At 42.1% G+C, this 21,536-nt stretch overlaps 1 protein-coding gene across 4 annotated transcripts; it reads left to right on the top strand.

Moving 5' to 3' along the window:
• The first annotated feature begins 1,465 nt into the window (after positions 1 to 1,465).
• On the top strand, positions 1,466 to 21,345 carry rufy3 (RUN and FYVE domain containing 3). 4 transcript variants are annotated; one of them, XM_084551672.1, is made up of 18 exons: positions 1,466 to 2,299; positions 8,919 to 9,092; positions 9,587 to 9,704; positions 9,787 to 9,888; positions 9,981 to 10,104; positions 11,031 to 11,095; positions 11,609 to 11,674; positions 11,757 to 11,826; positions 11,920 to 12,009; positions 12,146 to 12,229; positions 13,574 to 13,741; positions 15,475 to 15,572; positions 16,611 to 16,730; positions 17,298 to 17,427; positions 18,434 to 18,507; positions 18,609 to 18,636; positions 18,754 to 18,831; positions 19,278 to 21,345. In XM_084551672.1, exons 1-18 carry the CDS (start codon positions 2,137 to 2,139, stop codon positions 19,419 to 19,421), a joined length of 1,896 nt encoding a protein of 631 aa, XP_084407798.1. In that variant the 5' UTR covers positions 1,466 to 2,136; the 3' UTR covers positions 19,422 to 21,345. The 4 variants fall into 4 exon arrangements, with proteins under 4 accessions (XP_084407798.1, XP_084407796.1, XP_084407795.1 ...); XM_084551670.1 differs by lacking the exon at positions 1,466 to 2,299 and adding an exon at positions 2,876 to 3,648 and having other exon boundaries at positions 18,437 to 18,507; XM_084551669.1 differs by lacking the exon at positions 1,466 to 2,299 and adding an exon at positions 2,876 to 3,648.
• Positions 21,346 to 21,536: the final 191 nt, after the last annotated feature.

The raw sequence follows: 21,536 nt of genomic DNA, 5'->3' as shown, positions 1-21,536 counted from the left end.
TTAATAAAGAGACACATGGTCACTTTATAGAAGTGTATTATTTGTCCTAAAACTTGAATTCACTATATATTTTATATATACAGTGTACAGTTAGCTCTTACAAATATACCTCATCTCTTTTGAAATATCATGCAAACTAACCTTAATTAACTGCTAATCCTTTGTCTGTATATTACTGTAAAGGTGGAAAACAACAGCTTTATGTTGGTGATTGAAAAAAACAGTGGTCATGGACACAGTATTGTCCTGGTTAGGTGTATTATACATGCACATAGTATATAATATATTGTAGGAAGAGCAATTTGAATGGTTTGGCAGATGTTCTCGTACATCTGTGAGTTTTTGATGTGAGCTATGTAGCAGGGCTCTGTGAGGGGGGAAACAGAAAAGCCTTTCCTGAGGCTCCAGCTGTGGCATGCAGTGACCTTAGGCCCTCGCAGGCCCCAATGTGGACAGATTTCCCAAAACTCAGAAAATACCTACTGTATTTCCAAGCCTTATATCATAAAACCATATTTTTAAACATCTCTTGAGGAAGATAGCTTCAATTAAAAGATGTTTCATAGTTGTGTTGTACATTATATTTAGGAGGCACAGTAAGAGACAATGTATGTTATAATTGAGCTAATGGCTAATGCTAGGTGGTCTGAAAAAGTCTATGAGCAGCGCACTGAGCTAAATGACAATGAGCAGTGAGAATCCTTAAATCCTTGGTGGATGTTTAACAGGTGCGGTGTTAATCATGTTCAGCATCTTAATGTTGTGTGTTTCATGCTATAATTTGATGAGGAATCATCAATGCACCCTGGATATCTGTAGCAAACGTCACGGTAATACATCAAATAGTTGTTGAGACATTTTACTGAAATATTACCCTGACAGAGACGTCAAAAGAAAAGTCAAGAATTAACCAAAGTCTGTTCAGTAGTTCAGACATTTACGTTTCGTCCTCGTTGCCCTGAGCTATCCCGTGTTAATAAAAGTGTAGGTACAGTGACATACGTGCAGAAGCACCAGCTGTCTGCATTCCTCTCAATCTATGGACCGACTAACTGAGGTCATGTTATGGTTTTCAGGCCTCACCCTCAGGTACACCTGAATGGCTGGTTTATCATTTCAGATGCATTTTTCCTTTCAAGACATCATGTACTTTCATGTTACTCCTCTAAACTATTGAATGTAATCCATAATGTGTTTAGTTTTCTGTGCTTTCATGCAAAGTCTGTCCGGGGTCAGGAAGTTAAATATGATTTAAAGTTATTTTTCACCTGTTGGGAAATTTGAAGCATAATATCTAGCAACATATCTTGAACAAAAGTGTGTATAAAGGGTATATTATTTCAAATTGGTGTTAATATCTATGGACCAATCTTACTCCTACCATGTTAGTCTGTTTCATTAGTCCTACATCTCCTCCTATTGTCCATTTTGAGTATTACCTGTGCAGCAGCGCTCCTGGTTATCTTAAAGGGATAGTTCACCCTAGAATGATATTTCGCTCATTATCTACTCACCCTCATGTTGACTAAGGGCTGGAAGAAGTTTCAGAGTCCTCCGTCCCTTCTCTGAGTTACAGGGGGTCTTGGTGTAGCAGTGCATTTCAATGCAACGGTTGTAAAGGGACACCAGAGCTCTTCGTAAAAAAACACACACAAAAAAACATCCAAATACCTCCATGATGCTCGTATGTAATGTCCGTCTTGTGCTGAAGCCCCAAATTGCGTAATTGTCCCGAAAAAAATTAAATAAGTCCACATTCCAAGCATGTTTGTAGCATTAGCTCCGAGTGTTGTTGTCCCGGCTCTTCCGCTGCCAGCGCGCATGCGCAAGGTTCGCACTGAGACTCGCTTCCTTGTTTACCCCGGCGAATTGAGCCATGGCTAAAATTGCACGAAAAAGTGTTGTCCCGGTGCAAGGCAGGCTATTACGGGCTGCTTCTAGTCCTTCGCCGGGGTAAACAAGGAAGCGAGTCTCAGTGCGAACCTTGCGCATGCGCGCTGGCAGCGGAAGAGCCGGGACAACAACACTCGGAGCTAATGCTACAAACATGCTTGGAATGTGGACTTATTTAATTTTTTTCGGGACAATTACGCAATTTGGGGCTTCAGCACAAGACGGACATTACATACGAGCATCATGGAGGTATTTGGATGTTTTTTTGTGTGTGTTTTTTTACGAAGAGCTCTGGTGTCCCTTTACAACCGTTGCATTGAAATGCACTGCTACACCAAGACCCCCTGTAACTCAGAGAAGGGACGGAGGACTCTGAAACTTCTTCCAGCCCTTAGTCAACATGAGGGTGAGTAGATAATGAGCGAAATATCATTCTAGGGTGAACTATCCCTTTAAAAATACATCTAATCTATATGAAGATGACTTCTAATGATTAAAGAAGGTTGTTCACCTACACATTAGGTGTAACAGCTCATGTGTATAGTGTCTTTTCTGCATCTCTTTTACACAAAATATTAGTCGCTGATATTGTTTTTTATCCTGAACCTCACAAGATTTTCAAAGATGTGAGTATATATATATGTATAAAAAGCAGCTATAGACCTACACCTCCCCTTCTTTAACATCAAATTACTATTATTTAATTATGGGACAAATCCTTTCCCCTCCATTTATGTCATAAATCTGTTATAACTGCTATTAGTCTTTGGACATTAATCCAAGATATAGAACTATATATATATTGTAGCCTATGCTATGAATACGAAAAAAATAAGAAATGTGTCAAACGCAAAATATATATATTTTTCTTATATTTTATATATTCTTTATGATTTATATTTTTTATCTTAGAGGCTGTCTTGTAAAATAACTTGTAAAAATGTGTTTAATTAATTTAGATGTTTCCCTTTTCTATACTAAAAGAGTTCTATTAGCAGAAATATACATACAAATATACATACATAAATAGTAAATCAGAGACTCTTACAGACAGAAGAGGTACTAGTGCCCCGGAAATTCGTTCAATATCGCTATGCATCATGGGAGCATTCGTGGGCCTGTTCCCGTGCTTGGATCTGTTACTGTTGTCTCATCTCCCTCATGCGTATTATCTCTGAGCAGGTGCAGGGATTGTGTCTGGATCAGAGCGTAAACTCTCGCGAAATTAGATCAGACCAAAATGCTAACACCTAGCTATTTCCGGGTCAGGAGGAGGCTGAGGAGGACAGGGCGAAAGGCGGAGTGATTACCGGAGAATTTTTTTTTTTTTGGAGCTGACACACTGACTACGCTGTCATTGTTTTTGCTAAGCGGTGCATTGGCCGCAGTAGCTAGCGGCACCTAGCTAGCTAGCTCACCGCTAACTGACAGCCCACCGCGCTGCTGGTCACATGAAGTAGTGACTCGGACCTGGACGGAGGATGATGGCTGAGCGGGATACGGCGACGGGAGTTGTTCCTCCTCCTCCTCTGCAGTCGTCTCCTGAGGTTTCGGAAAGTTCTGGGAGACAAAATTCCTCCGACGAAAACGGACACGTTGACAGCCCGGACGAGACTCTCTCCCCGACCTCGGTGATATATTTCAAGGAGGCTTTAAACTCGTCCAACTTGAGGTTTGGGAAGGCTGGGTCGCTGTCACCCACCCCGCTTCGACAGTATGACTTCCAGATTGAGAGGATCGAGTCGAGACGGAGAAGTAAGTGCCAACAAACTTAACCAAGTTAGTTGACCCAAGTCCAGTTTTCTTTTTCCCAACTGGCTAAACGTTAGCTTCCCAACTGTAAAAGTAGCTACAGTAGCTAGCACTGTTAGCTAACTTCGGACTGTCCCTAAACACAGCAACGTCCCACCACCTGGACACAACAACAACACTGTTAAAAGCTAATGTGGCTAATGTTGTGGAAATAATATCACCTCACTTAATCCTCATGCTCTGATTTATTAGCAAAACTGCCATAATAATAATAGTAATAGTAATAATAAAAGCATGTAATCCTGCGTGCTATCTCGGACAGTTAACATATGTTTCAAAACTTCTTGAAAACAAACTTGTCCCACGTTGGATTACTTCATTTTTTTCGTTTCCTCTGGGTTTTAAACCATCAAAACAAAAAGAACTAGAAACTGGAGTGTATCTGTATTATTTTTCCCTTTAGTTATTTATATTTCTATTTCAAATTAGATAGATAGATAGTTAGATATTTTATTTATCCCGTGGGAAATCCAGTATCAAGTAGCATCATTTACACAGAAACAGGAAGAATTACAGTCAGCAAAATGGTCAAAAATAAACTAAAAATGAGGTACAATATATAAAATATACAAACGTATAAAAGCAGTATACAAGTTTATACACAAAACACAAAGTACATTTAAAGAAAGAATAATACTATGCAACAATATGGAGATATGTGGTCATATAGATATGTAGATGTTGTGTACAGTATATATAGATATACGACTGCCACATGTTTACCAACTACTTGTCACCTTGTGTAAATCAGCTGTGTAATTCAGTAGTTATACTGTTGTGAAGACAGGTTCCCAGCGTGTCATGCTTTGCAGCGGCCCTGTGTGTTGTTGTTGTTGTTGTTGTAACGCTTCTGTTTAGTTCAAAGCTTGCAAGATAGTAGATGTTGTTCACACAGATAATCACTGCTCTGTCAAAGCGGGCACTCGTCTGCTTTCACATCTACATATCTTTATCAGAAGAGGATGTGTGCATTTGCAGTGGAGCTCCCCGCAGAGGTTTTTGGCGCTAAAATAAAGTGAGGAAGCACTAAAAAGGGTATGCAGTTGTAAATTTACCTCGTGCAAAGTGCTTCTAATTAAATAAAATCTATAAAAAAATATATATATTTCCATCTGCAGAATGAGTTTGAGGCCATAGATACAAATCTAAATAGTAAAAGTAAAGTAATCTTGACCCGTGTCCATAATATAACAATATGAAACTATCTGCACTACCTCCTTTTAACTGAATTAAGATTTAGTTTTTTGGATTAGTCCTTTACTTTTGCATGTTGCCCTGCAAGTTTAGTTGAATACCATTAATTGTAAGTAATCATTTATTATAATATATGCTCCTCAAATGCTTTTCTCCTTTATGTATCCATGTTTTGGGCTGTTGCTCGGGGCAACTAAGGTTTTTTTTATGCTTTTCAGGAATTTGTGCTGTTATAATGTTTGGACAATTTAGTAGGATCAATTATTATTTGATTAATTGATAAAATAATATAGCCCAGTTTGTGTTTTTAGCTGTTACTGCATATAGTAGCATAGTTATTACCTTATACTGTAAAAATAAACAAATCACTACGACTATGTGGTGGACAAAGGACTATTTCTACATAATTTTAAACCTGTATTTGATATTTCTTTATTGCTATTCACTTTGTAAATCAGGAAAAAATAAATCAGTCTGCTCATTATTGTTAAATAAGTTGTTTGGCAGTGAAATAAACAGGAAACGGTGGCAACGATGAGCATGCAAATTCAAGAAATTCTTCCAGAATTTGCATAATCCTAGAATAAATCTGTGACAGAACACTAATTCTGTTTTACTGCTGTGTTTACAACCCGTGTGAGACCTTTAGATGGATGAATGGATGGATGGATATAGTTTATTGATCCCACAAGAGAAATGTTAAAGTTACCAAACAGATCTTAAGTGTTTGCAGTATAAAAATACAAGATACCCTATTATAAATACAGCCAGAACATGGTAATATGTTGTGTGAAGCAGTAACAGAGTGAACTAACATTTGCTTTATATGATACGTGGTTTTTGCAATGATCGGAGTTTAATGTCTTAACTTGTTGTAGCATGTCAAGTGAACGGTGAACGCTCTGTCTTTGGCTGCTCATTTTGACCACAGTTATAGATGTTGTCATGCGGGTTTATTAGCACAGAACATCTCCGTTACAGTCTCAAGTTTGGGTTTTAATCGGGTCAATATGTGCCGTGCTTGTGGACGCTGAATCGGATCATGGCTGACTCTTGATGACGTGCTTTTCCTAAATTAAAATAACGTCGTAGCCACTTACGTGCACGGACCTCTGGCCCGGCTATCCTTCCCTCCTCTCGCTGCTCACTGCGTTGTCACATAACAGGCCTCTGTTTCAGGCCAGGGGGGGGGGAAGCTGTTGATGCTTGAGAGACAGATGAGTCCTCTCTCTCTGCTGCATCATTAGCATCGGTTGGTTGCTCTGGGGACCCCCCTCCCCCCACTTCTTCTTCTTCTTCTTTTTTTCTTTTTTTTACGCATGCACCATCTGCTCACGTGACAATGTGTTGCTGTACCCAGCACTACCGTCAGCCATCTTGGTCAACACCCACCCAGTGCATTCACTGCGGCTTCACAGGCAGCCCAATCAGAGTGAACCGGTGCTAAGCTGACCAGAGGAGGGCTGTGATTTTGTTTTTCCAGCACGGTGCTGTGTTGCATTTCAAATTCCCAGCCTGCACAAAAGAGGCTGAAGAGCAGCAGCAGGAGGAGGAGGAGGAGGAGGAGGAGGAGAAGGGAGGGCAGCCCTTCTCAAAGACAGCAGCGTATTTCCCTCAGTAGTAGCAAAGAGGATAGGAGGATGCAGGCATAAAGAGGAGGAGGAGGAAGAGCAGCACCCTTTCTAACACCTGCTGGAAGCTGCCGTGGGCCTGCCACGTCTTGGCCTTTTGTTGTCCCTCTTGTTTTGATGCTCTCTGGCCTCCGCCGGCTACCGGAAAACAACGAGCGCGCTACGCCTTTTTTTTATTTTTCCCCCTCGGTGGTGTTGCTTTTTGCCTCGCACGAGCTGAGTCATCATGTCTGATCTGATGCCTCAGAGCGAAACCCCGACCCCCACCACAGACAAGATCACCCAGGCCGCCCGGGAGACCATTTATCTCTGCAACTTTCGCGTGTCCGTCGACGGCGAGTGGCTCTGCCTCCGCGAGCTCAACGACATCTCCCTCACCCCGGACCCAGAGCCGGCCCATGAAGGTAATGTGACGGATTATTAGCTCTGCGTGCTCCGTGGGCTCATGTTTTAGGGCGTGGTGGTGGCACAAGCTCCACGGATGCTACGTGTTTTCAACCCCCGGTGAACTGAGGGAACGAGCTTTGTCATGGTGCATTTGAGGGAACACGGCCGTTGTGATGTCCCTGAGAGTTGCACAGCAGGAATGACGTTGCTTGTAAATAAACCGGAGACTGGCAACAAAGCAACCAGGAAGTGCCGGGCTTGTTTGTCGGGAATATAAGAGCTTGTGAATCGAATCATTTGACGGATAATAATGTTTGGTGGTTATTGTTTAACTAGCTCAGCTACTCGGCAAATATAGGTTTATAAACTGATGATTTACAAATTGTATTTTACTCCCACCGACACCAAACAAGACAAGATGCAGATGAATGTGGATATTTAAATCTAGCAGAGAACAAACACCTTGATTTAAATGGTTTTTATGGTTTTGAATGTGAGGACAAAACAAAAAACATCTTCCTCCTCTCTTGCCACGCCTTCTCTCGGTTCAGAGCGAGACCGACTGGCAGGTCCACAGCCTCGCTGGAGAAGAGAGTGTTTTCTCCATCCTGTCGGCAAATAATAAAACACACCGCAGCACTTTAACGTCCACTGCAATGATATTAGAGAAGCACGTTAACAGATAATGACCGAAAACGTGTTTCGTCATGAAGCCAACGGTCAGTGTTGTGAGTTTGGTGACTCCAATAATGCCACATGATTAGTTTCTACTAGTGGAGGTAACCTGGTAACCTGTAAGGCTTCCTGCGCAAGTATTTTACACCGATCAGCCACAACATTATGACTCCTGACAGGAGAAGTGACAACATTGACCATCTTGTGACAATTCAGTGTTCTGCTGGGAAGCTTTTGGACCTGGCATTCATTAATTCGTGTGGATGTTACTTAGACATGTAGCACCCACCTAGACCAGACCAGGCACCCCCACCCCATAGCAATGACACTCCTTGATGGCAGCATCCCCCATCCCCCCAAAAAAACATGAAGAACAGCACAAGGTGTTGACCTGGCCTCCAAATTCACTAGATCCCAAACTGATCAAGTATCTGTGGGATGATCCACAGAGGCCCCCCCCCCCGCTAACGTCATTCTGTTACCAGACACCACAGGACACCCTCAGAAGGCCCATGTCCATTCTCTGATGAGTCACCACAAGGGAGACCTGCACAATATTAGGAAGGTGGTCATAATGTTTTTAGCAGTTTAAGCTGACTGACTACATGAGATGGATTAACTACTACTATTAAATGCTTCATCTAAATCTTTTTCTTTCCTCTGTTTATATTTAATCTCGTCTGATTTGTTTGATTTGTATCTGAACTTGCAGATTGACATTAATCTATTGCTGCGTACTTTGCTAAGAGTGTAAACTTGTCAGTTATTAGTGGTAAGGATGAGATAATTCAACAGAACACAAGCTGGTACGTTCCTCTTCTACCAGTGTTTAATACCAGTGTTACCTTCCCCTTTTAAATAAATACATCACCGCTATTAAATCAGATAATCCTGATGCAGGTTTACACTATTTTAGCACTAATAAGCATTTTGCGTCCACAGTCTGGGATTAAAGTCCACGCAAATGCAAACTTCAGACCCGACGTGTAAATGTGTTAATAATGTAAACGAACGCTGCAGCCGGACAGAATCGCCTCAGAGAGCTCCTCCACTAAAAGCCTCTCTGTGTTAAATGCTGCCATAAATAATAGATTAGACTCAGACGTATAGAAGGATCACAGCGAGGATTAAATTTATTAGCTTTGGCGACGTTTCAGAGTTGAACCGTTTTTCTCAGTTTTAATGGTGACTAATTGATTTCTTTCTTATAAAAAGTTCTACTTCCCAGAAACACTGGATTTGTTCCTGTTTACTGACAGTTTTAGCTCCTGAGTCATTCTTGCCTGTGTCAGGACTAAAACCATCCTGTTTCTTTTCCTCCTTTAGATCCTAAGGATCCGATTGCGATCGAAAGGCTGAACTTGATGAACATGGCCAAGCTGAGCATCAAGGGCCTGATAGAGTCTGCTCTCAACCTCGGGCGCACGCTCGACTCCGACTATGCACCTCTGCAGCAGTTCTTTGTTGTGATGGAGCACTGCCTGAAGCACGGATTGAAAAGTGCGTACGCGACGCTTCTGCACGGTTAAAACTGCACTTTTACCGCCTCTTACACGTCTGCAGTGTTTGAAAATGAAACTTGAGATCTTAGCCACGTCGATTCGGTCCCGGAATTCGTCTAAAATCACGCCTATAAGACATATTTACACAGATAAATATTATTTGCAGTCATTAATACCTTCTATCATAATCAAACCAAACACATATTTATAGGATGACACATTCCTTGGCTGGTGGAGCGATAGTACTTCCTTATTGTACACGTGTGATGACTCAGTGACTATGTTTACATGGACAATATTCCCTCAACACGTTTGAAATCATGCCAACTTAACTGTAATAAGATATGTGTTTACATTCCCCAAACTTGTTGTTTATCTACCTCCACAAGAAGCATTTCGATTATAGAATACTGGTGCCCGTGCAAACGTAGGCTGTGAACATAATTCTGCAAAATGAACCGTATAAACAAATGCTCTGTCAATCATCATCAGCTAAGAAGACCTTCCTGGGGCAGAACAAGTCGTTCTGGGGGGCGTTGGAGCTGGTGGAGAAGCTGACGCCTGAGGCTGGAGAGATCACTGCTAGTGTAAAAGACCTGCCAGGCCTCAAGTGAGTCCGTTTGTCAATAATATTCCATTGATATTATTATTATTATTGCTGTGATTAAAAGTGCTTCTGTGTCCGACGCCAGAACTCCTCTAGGAAGAGGGCGTGCCTGGTTACGACTGGCCTTGATGCAGAAGAAGCTCTCTGATTACATGAAGACCATCATCAACAGAAAGGACCTGCTCAGGTGTGTTTGTAACACACTGCGTTGAGGCCGTAAGTTTCTCAGATGCGTATGAAGGAAAGTGCGTGATTGTACCTCTTGTCTCGACTCTGCAGTGAATTCTACGAGCCCAACGCGCTGATGATGGAGGAGGAGGGCGCCGTCATCGCCGGGCTGCTCGTCGGACTGAATGTCATCGACGCCAATCTGTGCATGAAGGGAGAGGACCTGGACTCACAGGTTGATCCTGTTTTTCACTTTCACTTCCACTCACGGCTGCTGAAGCACATGAAAGCCTCGAGTCAAACAGGGCGTTCAGGAAGCTGCAGGAAGGAAGGGAGGGAGATAAATAATGATCTGACGTTGTTTTCTGATGTTTAACTTTTGCCCGTCTGCAGAAAAAGACTAAAATTGATTTGACATTTTTAAAAATAAGAAATGGATTTTTCATGTTGACAACTGGACAGTTATATTGGTTTTTCCACATATTCAGTTTTAAATATCCTTCTTTCAGTAATTCCACAAACAGTCAGTGGTAGTTTTCTAAACTGCTCGGGAATCTCTTCCTCATTTCTCAAACTGGGAATGACGCCAGAGCGGCTGGGAAAGGTGCCAGTCATACCAGTTCATTTGAGGCCACAATGGCTGCTCTAATATTCAGATACACCGAACAGCCATAACATTATGACCACTGACAGGAGAAGTAAATAACATTGGCCATCTTGTGACAATACAATGTTCTGCTCTGAAACTTTTGGACCTGGCATTCATTTATTGATGTGGATGTTACTTAGACATGTAGCACCCACCTAGACCAGACCAGGCACCCCCACCCCACAGCAATGACACTCCTTGATGGCACAGACACACACAAAAACGCTTTAGGAACAACTAAAAAAAAAAACATGAAGAACAGCACAAGGTTTTGACCTGGCCTCCAAATTCACTAGATCCCAAACTGATCAAGTATCTGTGGGATGATCCACAGAGGCCCCTCCCCTCAAAGACCCCCACTAACAACATTCTGTTACCAGACACCACAGGACACCCTCAGAAGGCCCATGTCCATTCTCTGATGAGTCACAACTGTTTTGGACACCATGTTATCTTGTTATTTGTTGTTTTTGCTACTGTCGTCATTGATTGTCCTTAAATTCCTTCTGCAGGTCGGGGTGATCGATTTCTCCATGTACCTCAAAGACGGCGGACACAGTAGCAAGAGTGCAGAGGGGTGAGTGCCGTCCCTCGATCTGTTTATGGCTCATTTTTAAGACATCACGCCCCTATATATATATATATATATATATATATTTCCAGCTCTGATTTTAGCAGAATAAGACACATATGCTTCCATAGGTTGGCCACTAAATTACACGTTCTTTACGATAATTGCTGTAAGTTATTTGGCAGCAGACACAAAAGATAGATGTTGTCTCTTGACAAAATGATTCATTCTCTAATCATTGCACCAGCTTGTTTACCAGTCTGAGACAAGCTGGTATTTCAGATATGTCACAAATTTGATTAGAGATTTAATCAGCTGTTGGATTTCTCCACCACCGTCGTCCTCTGCAGCTTTCTGTTTAAAATCTTTAGTCTGAAATCTGTACAAAGCTAAAAACTCAATATTTAGTGGAATCCATGTTCTGTGCTTCATGGAAATGGCACAGGAGCTGCCGTAAATATTAAACGGTTCAAGCGCAGGTGTCTTAACAGCTACATGTTTCTGTTTCTGCTCTTTCAGTGACGGTCAGATCACGGCGATCCTCGATCAGAAGAACTACGTGGAGGAGCTGAACAGACATTTAAGGTCGGTCAGGGTCATCCTCTTGCTCCCTTCTCGTCATCTTGCTGAGCCTGGTGGTGACTCATTTCTGTTTATCTGTTTACAGCGCGTCGGTAAATAACCTCCAGGCCAAAGTGGATGCCCTGGAAAAGTCCAACACAAAGCTGACAGAAGAGGTGAGCGTTTCACTTCCTCTTCCCGACTCTTGGGACAGTTGCAGGTCCTTTTTATTCGTTTTGTTTACGGAGATGTGCTTCTTGTCTCCACAGCTCGCGGTGGCAAATAACAGGATCATTACTTTACAAGAAGACGTGGAGAGAGTAAAGGAGGAGAGCTCATATCAGCTGGAGTCCAGGAAGGTGAACACATCATCAGTTTATTAATCGAATCAGAGCAAAACAACTAAATGACTGGACATGGTTGAGATACTCTCAGACCAGTGTATTATTAAATATTAAATAATGAAAGGAAATTATTTTTTTGTGTTTTCCTCAGACATCAAGAAATGACTCGGCAGCAGACGGACAAGTGCTGGGTGAAACACGCAAGCAGCTCAAAGAGGAAACTTTACTTCGATTGGTGCGTTTCAGGTTCCTTTACGCTAGATCCCATTGGTTTATATTTGCTTGACAAAACAACTGTCTGGTTTTAAGGAACCAAGCATCCTGTGTGTGCAGATGACACGGCCATGTTGTAGCTGAATTAAATTGACGCAGAAGCCATGGCGACAGTGCAGACCCTACGCTAACCCTAGCGCCGTAGCTTGTGCACCTCCCCAGAAATGCAACTAAGCGCCGCAGCGACGTAGACCACAAGAGCTGTGATTGGTCCGCTTGGTAGTAGCGTGTTTCCTTTTTACTATTTCCGGCTGCTTCTCCATCTCCGCAATTTTCAAATTGACTGTTTTGTATCAATAAAGATGGAACACGTCGATGAAAGGTTGACTGAGGAGGTTCAGAGATACAAACATTTGTACGACTCGTGTTCTGCGAAATTTCAGCGAAAGTTTCAGTCGCCATTGTTGAAAGTGAAGCATTTTACGGCGTCTATGTCCCGCAGTACTCTAAAAGAGCCTTTATTCATTGTTAACATTAGCAGCACTTATATGAGCACTAGAAATATAATAAAGTGACATGTCAAGATACAGAACCATGGCAACAATGACTTGTTGAAGCAACTGTTTGAAAAGATTAAGGAAGCTGAAACGGTGGCTTCATCTTAATTACGGACGCTGTAACCTACGTATGTAGCCGAGACATTTATACTTGTGCGCTCGTCAGTCTGGCTCGCTCTGTAACAACGCCACCCAAACGCTAGTCGGCACTGTCTTTTTTGCCAGTCGGGTTAATTTTTGTTTCTACTTCCTGCTTCACTTTCAGCAATGGCGACTGAAACTTTTGCCGAAATTTCACCGGAAACGAGTCGTACAAATATTTATATCTCCGAACCTCTTCAGTTAACCTTTCCTCTAGGCATTTAAACAATCAATTTAAAAGTTGCGTAGATGGAGAAGCAGCTGGAAATATTAAACCACGCTACTACGAAGCGGACCAATCACAGCGTTAGGGTCTGTGTAGGGTCTGAGCTATCGCCATAGCTACGCCGTAAAAATGACGCAGAAGTATAAACCGCACTTCAGTCATCTTCTTCTGTTGCATGAGAGTTTGCAGCAGAGTCGATGCTCCACAGTCGGCAGAAGCACTTTGCGTGTCAATAAATTCTATTCTGTATAAACTAAATTATCAGATCATTTTTATCTATCGTCCATGTAAACAGTTAAGTTGGATTAGGTAGAAGAAACGTTGTCCATGTAAACGCAGCCACTGCTGATAGTGTCACAGCTGAGGCATTTAATCTGGACTTTCTAGCAGCTGCAACCGACATCCCTGTGTACCTAAAGTTATAAATCCGGTCTCTCTGCAGGATGTGGAGAAGGAGCTGGAGGTGCAGATTGGCATGAAGCAGGAGATGGAGCTGTCCATGAAGATGCTGGAGAAGGACATCTGTGAGAAGCAGGACGCTCTGGTGGAGCTCAGACAGCAGCTCGAAGACCTCCGCACCATCAACCAGCAGCTCAGCCACAAGTCACAGGTGAGGCTGCGTTTCCTCCTCTCACCTGTTTGTGACCAGTGATTTGTGACACAAGCGTCCAGGACATCGATCTTGTCACAGGCCAGTACTGCCTCTGTGTGAAATGTTAATATTAGGGACGCACCAAATATTCGGCCACCGAAAATTTTCGTCCAAAAGTGCATTTTCGGTTTTCGGCCAAAAGACTATTATCACCGAAACAACACGAAGAAGAATATAAGAGGGATGCGGCAGCTCGCGAACCCCGACCACACTTTGGGAATCCCTGCCTTAGGTGATCAGCTGTTCTCTGTCGTAGAAGATGTGGGATTTCGTTGCCGCTAGGGATGGGCGATATGGACTAGAAATTTTATCCCGATAATTACTGGTATTTATCACGGTAACGATAAAAATGACGATAAATAAACACTAATTCAGCCTAATCTTTGTGACTATAATGCATCGGCAAGTTTTATCTGAGTTGTCGACGCTGCTTCTGCATCTTCGCGCATTTTCTGGCTTTCTTCATTTTCTGGTTTGTGCTTGTGTTTGAGGTGGTGGAACAAATTAGTGGTGTTATTGTCCTTTTTATGCACTATTTGTTAGCAAACCTTGCATGTTGTAATTTGCTGCGCCGCACTAGACTTTTTAACCCCTTCATGCCTAGTGTCGCGAATTTGCGACGCACTGTTTCCGTTCAGACTGCAGCCGAAATAACGCATGTAATACTCCAATGTCGGTTTGTGCACATTCAAAAAATTCCTAGGAACCTTTTGAAAGCACTAGTTTCTCGTAGGACCGGCCGGAGTGGTAAGCAAAAATACAAATATTTAATTTCTTTATATAATTGAAAAATCAATTCAGGCGTTAAGGGGTTAAAACCAAACCAGATAATGGAGGTGGAGCCTCGTTTAGGAACGAGCTCCTCGCCTTCCGCCATTGTCAATTTGTCAATATTCCATATGTGTTGGGCTGCGAGTGTGTCGCGTCCTCAATGGGAAGTTATCGTTTTTATCACGGGATGACATATTCTTACCGTGGGGAATGTTTTTGACGATATATCGTAAACGATGAAATATCGCACATCCCTAGTTGCCGCAATAATTTCTTTCGATGTTTCGGTTTTCGGACTTTGGTTCCTCATTTTCGGATTTTGGTTTCGGCCAAGAATTTTCATTTCGGTGCATCCCTAGTTAATATATCATCTCATGGCCAGATGTTGTGTAGATCAGTGTAGCGGCCAAAAGTGGAAAGCTTGAATCTGGGTTGTTGTTGTTGAGTCACGACCTTGACAGAAGCTGCTTCACATATAAATCTAAACACGGATCAAATCAATCAGAGTCTTCACGCTGAGGAGACGACTATCAACAACTGTCAACATTTTATCTACAGCTGCTCTAGTATCCCTCCAACTTTATTGAGTTGCGCTCCATGTGAGGATAAAAATTCTGGCGTCAAGCAGATGGGTCGTCTTATATGAGCTGGGTTCTGCTCAAGGTTTCTCCCTTTTAAAAGAGCGAGGCTTCTGTAAAGCATCTTGAGACAATTTATATTGTTATTGACGGTATAACAATAAAATTGAATTGATAGATGCTGGTCAAGTTAACAAAGAGAATGAGACTGGTTTCCTACATTACATTTTCCCCTAAAGTAACTTCCATACAAAGCACTTTTTTTTTGTAATTGCTGTAAATGTAGGACTGATGTGTACCTGCCACACCAGGTAACATATAATCTCGGCTCTTCCTCCTCAGAGCGCAGACACCAGCTCCAAACAGAAGAGCGAAGTCATCACTCGCCTGGAGGACAAGATAAACCAGATGTCAGGGACTGTGAAGCACCTGGAGAGCAGGTGAGGACCCTTTTAACTCAGCAACGATGTGTATTTTTTTTAATATTCACAGAAACGCACCTCTTACTGTCATGTCACTATTTTTTTCTCTCTCCACCTCCATTATCATTATTTTTTTTATATCATTTTATCTACTTTTTGATTTTTAAAATCTCTCAATCAGTGAGAAACATTTGGTGAAGCAGGCCAGGAACCTGAACTCAGCCGCAGGGAAGCTGCTGCAGCTGCAGCAGTAGCTCCCGCCCCCCTCCCCCCCACGCGTTCACCACCCTGAATGCAAACATACGACCCCTGCCTAATATACAAATAACCAAACTAGGATGTTATCTTTTCTGTACGACGCTCCTTTGTTGTTGAAAAACTAAAAAAAAACTGTTTTCCCACCGCCTCCTCCTCCTGCAGGGGCGCTCCAGCATCAGCTTTTAGTGTGGACTGACTCGACCCTTTAGCAGCTCTTGACCCTTGTGTTCTCCGACAGGTTTCTACTCTGATTTCGTAGGCGTTTCTTAAAACTTCCCCCATTGATGCTTTTTATTTTTTTGGCAAATGTATAGATGGGGTGGTGTTTAAAATTCCACTGTACGCAGTTTGAAGATGTAACGGGCTGGTGGTTAATGCACCGACAAACCTGGATATGTGGTGGGAGGATGTTTTAAAGCAACAGAGACTTAAAATAAACAGATCGGAGCTGATGTTCAGGGGTATTATCCTAGAGGTTTGTTGTCGTTCGGTGGTCCACATTTTAAGTGTCGAAGGCCAGGACAGGAGCAGGGTACAGTAAGAAGAGAAGGGCAAAATTAATTTATTAATTTTGAATTGTACGTGAACATAACATTGGTGTAAACTGTAGTAAACATTAGGCTAATAAAACGATAAACAAACGCAGCCCTGCTTCATCTTCTTTGGCTTCACGGTTTTTCCTCATTTCTTATTTAGCTTCAGTTCGCATCTCTCCCCCCCCCCCCCCAGCCGTGTTCCTCTTCATCAAGTTTTTCCTTTTTGCCATAAGTTTGTGTTAACCCGCTCACCCCAAACCAGATGCAAACAGGCTGAGAGAGGGAGGGACCTGGCGCTGGAGGCCAACCGGCTCTTCAAACAGGAGTTTGGAGACAAGATCGAGAGTCTGCAGGAGGAGGTGGAGCAGCTGAGGAGGCACAGGTAAAAATCAAATATACGCCTTAGTGCTATGTCACAGAGCTCCAGACATCAGTGAGCCGCTCTGCTGCTCTGCACAAACCATAGACAGGATAGGGAAATCACACTATTGAAAGATGAACCAAAATATTGCTGATTTCTGCTCTTGGAAATCTTTTGTTACGCTATTTTCATTAATGACAATTAAAAGACAGCAAACACCATTATTAACCATATCAAAAACCTGATGTAAAATGATTAAATTAGCCAACCATTCCCGTAGCTTGACCCACATGAGCAATATTCCTCCTCTCCTTCCTTCTTTTTGTGTTTAGTGCTCTTCAAATGAGCGGTTAATTTGATATATATCATCTTCAGTCATTACTCTAAGCTAATTTATTTCTGAACATCTGAGGAAAGCAAAATTACACATTTTACTACTAAGCTAGTTTGTCCCCAGATATAAAATACTTCCTACTTTCATGCTGCAGCATTAATAAAAACAGAATAAATTGATATGGTTGTAAATTTTGGAAGCTACACGTACAGGCAGTCTTGAATCATTTGTTGGTTTATTTTGTCGTTTATCAGGTCTCATCTGGAGCAGGAGCTGAGAAGAGAGCGAAGGAGCGAGCGCCAGCACGTCCAACCCCTCAGCGCTGCACCCAGACAACCCAGTACCCCGCACAAGGAGACGGGGCCGCCGGAGAGTACGCCTAAAGTAAGTCTGAGCTTGTCACGACCCGACTCATAAAGTGGAAACACATGACGGGGTTCCAAAAATAAGGGTTCAGTTCATTAATGAAATAAATAAAAGCTTGAGCTTCTGCAGCTGAAGAGAGGTCATCTTAGGCCTCTTCAACAACCTGCTTTTATCCACAACCTGTCAGGTGAGGCTGGTTAAGGTAATTAAGCACAAGCACTGCCAATGCGAGGCCAGTGGAGGTGCAGAGGGGCGTAACACCTCCCCCCTCAAAAGGGATCCTACAGGAGCACTACGAACAAACAAACAAACAGAGCCCCTCTATGATCATGCCCGATCTTCCAAGATGTGGGTCACAAACACACAAAGCACCTGTAATTGCTCATGTTCAAACATAATGCCTCTTGTCAGTCTCATTCAACATATCCCCATTTTAACAAAGGACCCTGTAAAAACAAAGGCCAGTGAATGCCGCCCCAGAATTAGAGGTTTCTCCAGTTAAATTATTCCAGAACTTGCCCTGTTTCCTCTCTACCTACGAGACTGAAAATCTAACTTAACTAGTCCTCAGCTAGTCTTCGTCGGCTTTCCCGGGCACGCCAGGGGCCACCCCAGGGTTACCGCACAAAAAAATAAAAAAGTGGTGATGGTCACGCCAACACCCGGAGGCTTTCTACACCAGGCAACTTCTGAAACATGTGGCAACGTCAGCTCGACCAGACAAACATCTAAGAAAGAGCGACATCTACTGCAGATTAAACTTCAGATCACCTCCCAAAAAAATGTTTTATGCTACGACGAGCTCAAAGGCCGCAACTTAAAGTGGCGACACACGACAGAGTTACAGAAATCTCTTCAACAACTCCCTTTATCCACATCTTCTCAGGTGTGGCTTGTTAAGGTAATTAAGCATAGGTGCTGCAAGGCCAGTGGAGGTGCAGCGGGGCGTAACAGTGCTACGCTCAGGTGAAGAGTAAAGGCGAACTTCATTTCATGTGTTGTCTCGTCTCTATCCCTCCTCCAGCAGCATCTCCCAGAATCTCCGTCAGTCAGAAGAGAGAGCGAACAGGACGACAAAAGCAGTCTGAGCTCCAGCTTGTAAGTTATTTAATCTGCAGATTTAGCAAAATTGCTGGAAGTTGTGGTAAAAAATGTTGATTTTTTTTTTTTTATGTCTCTCCTTCTTTCTTTTTTTGAAGGTCTTTGTCTCATCACGAGGATGAGCAGGTGAGATTTTACTTTCTTCACACACAGAAACCAGAGATTTATTAATTTATTTATTATTTATTAAATGTCACATCCCTGTTTGATTTATTCATTTATTTATTTATTTATGTACTTTAGGATGAGTCATTCTTGGAGATCAGCCAGCCTTCCATGTGCACAATGTGTGAGCAGAACGACTCCCTCCTGAAGACAAAGGTACAAAATAAGGAGGATAACTCTGGACTTGAACCATCCTGAAGCCCTAAAGGTTTGAATAGTTTATTATTAATAGGGATCTCAGCAGGGAAGAGCGTCACCTGTGTGTTTACATAAAGCAGGATGAATATTCAGAGGGGTTAGGTCGCCAGGTAAGTAGTATCTCCAGATGGAGTTGTCGAGCTCCAGGCGGCTAATTATTTACGTTCAGTCAGACTTCACGCATTAATCATGTGTGTTTATAAAGCTGCAGGAAGTTGCACAGAGATAAACGTTGATATCTCTGAAAGTCTACAATGGAGGTGTAAAGTTAGCGCGACCCAAAATACACAATGCAATCCCACGCATTTTGCTTGAGAAATGTATTAAATGAAGACACAGCCGAGCGCTTTGAGTCGAACCGGCTGAGGTTCTCTGTCTCAGATCCTCTTCTCCTCTGTGTCCAGATACAGTGTAAGAACTGCAGCGGCGTTTTCTGCGAGAGCTGCGTGTCCAACGAGCTGCCGCTGCCTTCCTCCATTCTCCCGGAGACGGTGTGCACGGCCTGCTACTCGCAGCTACTCCAGCAGTACGCTTCAACGCCGACATGAACGGACGCCGCGTTCACGCACGCACACTGAAACCAGAGGCATTGATCTGTAACCGCAGACCAAAAAAAAAAAGGCACTTTTCTTGACTTAAGGCTCAATCATGAAACATGTCCTACATGTCATGAGCTCCGTGGAATGTTTTAATCATTAATATTTAGCCAGCAGAGCCCATATATTTATATATATATACGTGCCATAGAAAGCCGTGTGTATGCAGGTTTTCATTCCAATTAAAAGCCACTGAAGCCGTTTATCTCTCTTTTCTGGTTCAGTTTGTTGGTGAATTTGGCTGCTGTGGTCATGTTAAAGTGAAAACCTGCACACCTGGGGGGGGGGAACAACAAAAAGCCACCAGGCTGGATGTAGGGAAATAACTTTAATCATCTCATTCGTTTAAAAAATAGTCCTTATGAGTTGAGCTGACACGTTTTTAACCTCAGTTTTAAAAGATGAACGTCAGCACGTGGAGCCTCAGCTGTTCTCTTGCACAGGTCTGGATATGATAGATCTGTATGTATTAATTATTTTAATCACATCAAACTGATCAACACTTTTGACCAAAACACCATCATGCACATATATATGAAGAGACTCACAGCTTTTACTGCAGCATACAGTATATAAACATTTCTCTCAGTCTGACTTCAGAAGAATTGCACAAAAGAGAATTTAAAAGACAAATATTTAAACCTGTATCAAATCCTACAAGGATGCATGTGCTCTATACCTTAACCTCTTATCACAGTATTGATTCATATTTGATGCACGTGTCATTCGGCTCTGTGGTCACATGGTTTACACGCTGTAGAAATTAATAGTTCAACACTCTTATGTCTTTGTGCGCTTTAATATATATAATGGTAACAGGCAGGAGGTGGTTAGCTTAGCATAGTTTAGCATACACACTGGGAACATTGGCTCTGGCTACGCGACGTTTAAAGCTTTACCCGCTTAACACCAAAGTCTCAAAATGTTATATTACGATTATAAAATTGTCTTTTGCTATTTTTTTCCCCCCAGAATACCTGATTATTTACAATTTCACTGCGTGTGTAATAAACTTCCGGGAGAGGCGCAGGTGAAATTACCGTAATGACAGGTTATTGGCTGTAAAGCGCAACGTCTCAGCTTTCAGCAACCGTTGGAATATTCCAACGGTTATAGCGCTACTATAACCGTTGGAATATATAAAGCGCTACAATAACCGTTGGAAATATATATATAGCGCTACTATAACCGTTGGAAATATTACGTAATATACCAACGGTTATATTGTACGGTAATCCAAAGAGCGCTTGCGCAAACGTGCCGCCGGCGACACTTTCGGATTTAAAGGGTAAATAATAATAATAATAAATATGTTTTGACTTGCTTTTATCGACACACAAACCAGTGTGCGTGAAGTACAATGTTATTATTATTTTAATATATTTAAAAAATATATATATATATTGACCGTGCCAAGCAAACCGCCTCCTCTCGTCTCCAGTAATTGTGCTAAGCTAAGCTAATTTAGCAAACACACATGACCATCTGAGAAAAGCAAAACAAACACGTTTTTACTAATTAATTATCAAACTATTTATGGTTTATAAAGCTGAATGTTCTGGGTGTCATATATTTTCTTTTTTTTGTTTTTGTATTAGAAGTGGCATTAACAAAAACCTAAAGTCATCTCATACTAACTGTAATTAGTGCTAATTAGTCCCATCAGGTTCATTTCATCCAGACTCTGGTCTTTGCTCTGGAGAACATAATATTGCTGCACATTTAAATGCACGGCGCTCTGCCTGGCTGGTTTGAAGTGGACATATCACCTTGATGACTGCTTTATATTTATATGTGCTGTATGTGGGTGTATGCAGCCAAATAACACATGAGATGAAACTGCTTCTTAGATCAGTAATAAACTTCTAGCAGATTTTACCAGCGTGTGATTTGCAGTCTTTTCTCTTTTCCCTCTAAGTCCAGAGTTTAACCTTTTATATTTCCACCAGATTGTTAAAGAAATTATATAGAACTTGTGTTGAGGAGTTGGTGTTTAAATAGGAACATCTCTGGGCCTTCATATTTTACACATTAAAGTTAAATCATATTGCATTGTGCATTGCAAAG

This window comes from Chelon labrosus (assembly GCF_963514085.1).
Source record: "Chelon labrosus genome assembly, chromosome: 9".
Taxonomy (NCBI): domain Eukaryota; kingdom Metazoa; phylum Chordata; class Actinopteri; order Mugiliformes; family Mugilidae; genus Chelon; species Chelon labrosus.
Note: the sequence above shows the minus strand (reverse complement) of the source record. Positions and strands in the feature narration are given on the sequence as shown.

Coding starts and splice junctions, on each gene's coding strand:
- rufy3 (XM_084551669.1), top strand. CDS start 3,375: ATGATGGCTGAGCGGGATACGGCGACGGGAGTTGTTCCTCCTCCTCCT. Junction 10,105..11,030: donor GAGAGGACCTGGACTCACAG/GTTGATCCTGTT, acceptor TTCCTTCTGCAG/GTCGGGGTGATCGATTTCTC. Junction 16,731..17,297: donor GAGCAGCTGAGGAGGCACAG/GTAAAAATCAAA, acceptor GTCGTTTATCAG/GTCTCATCTGGAGCAGGAGC.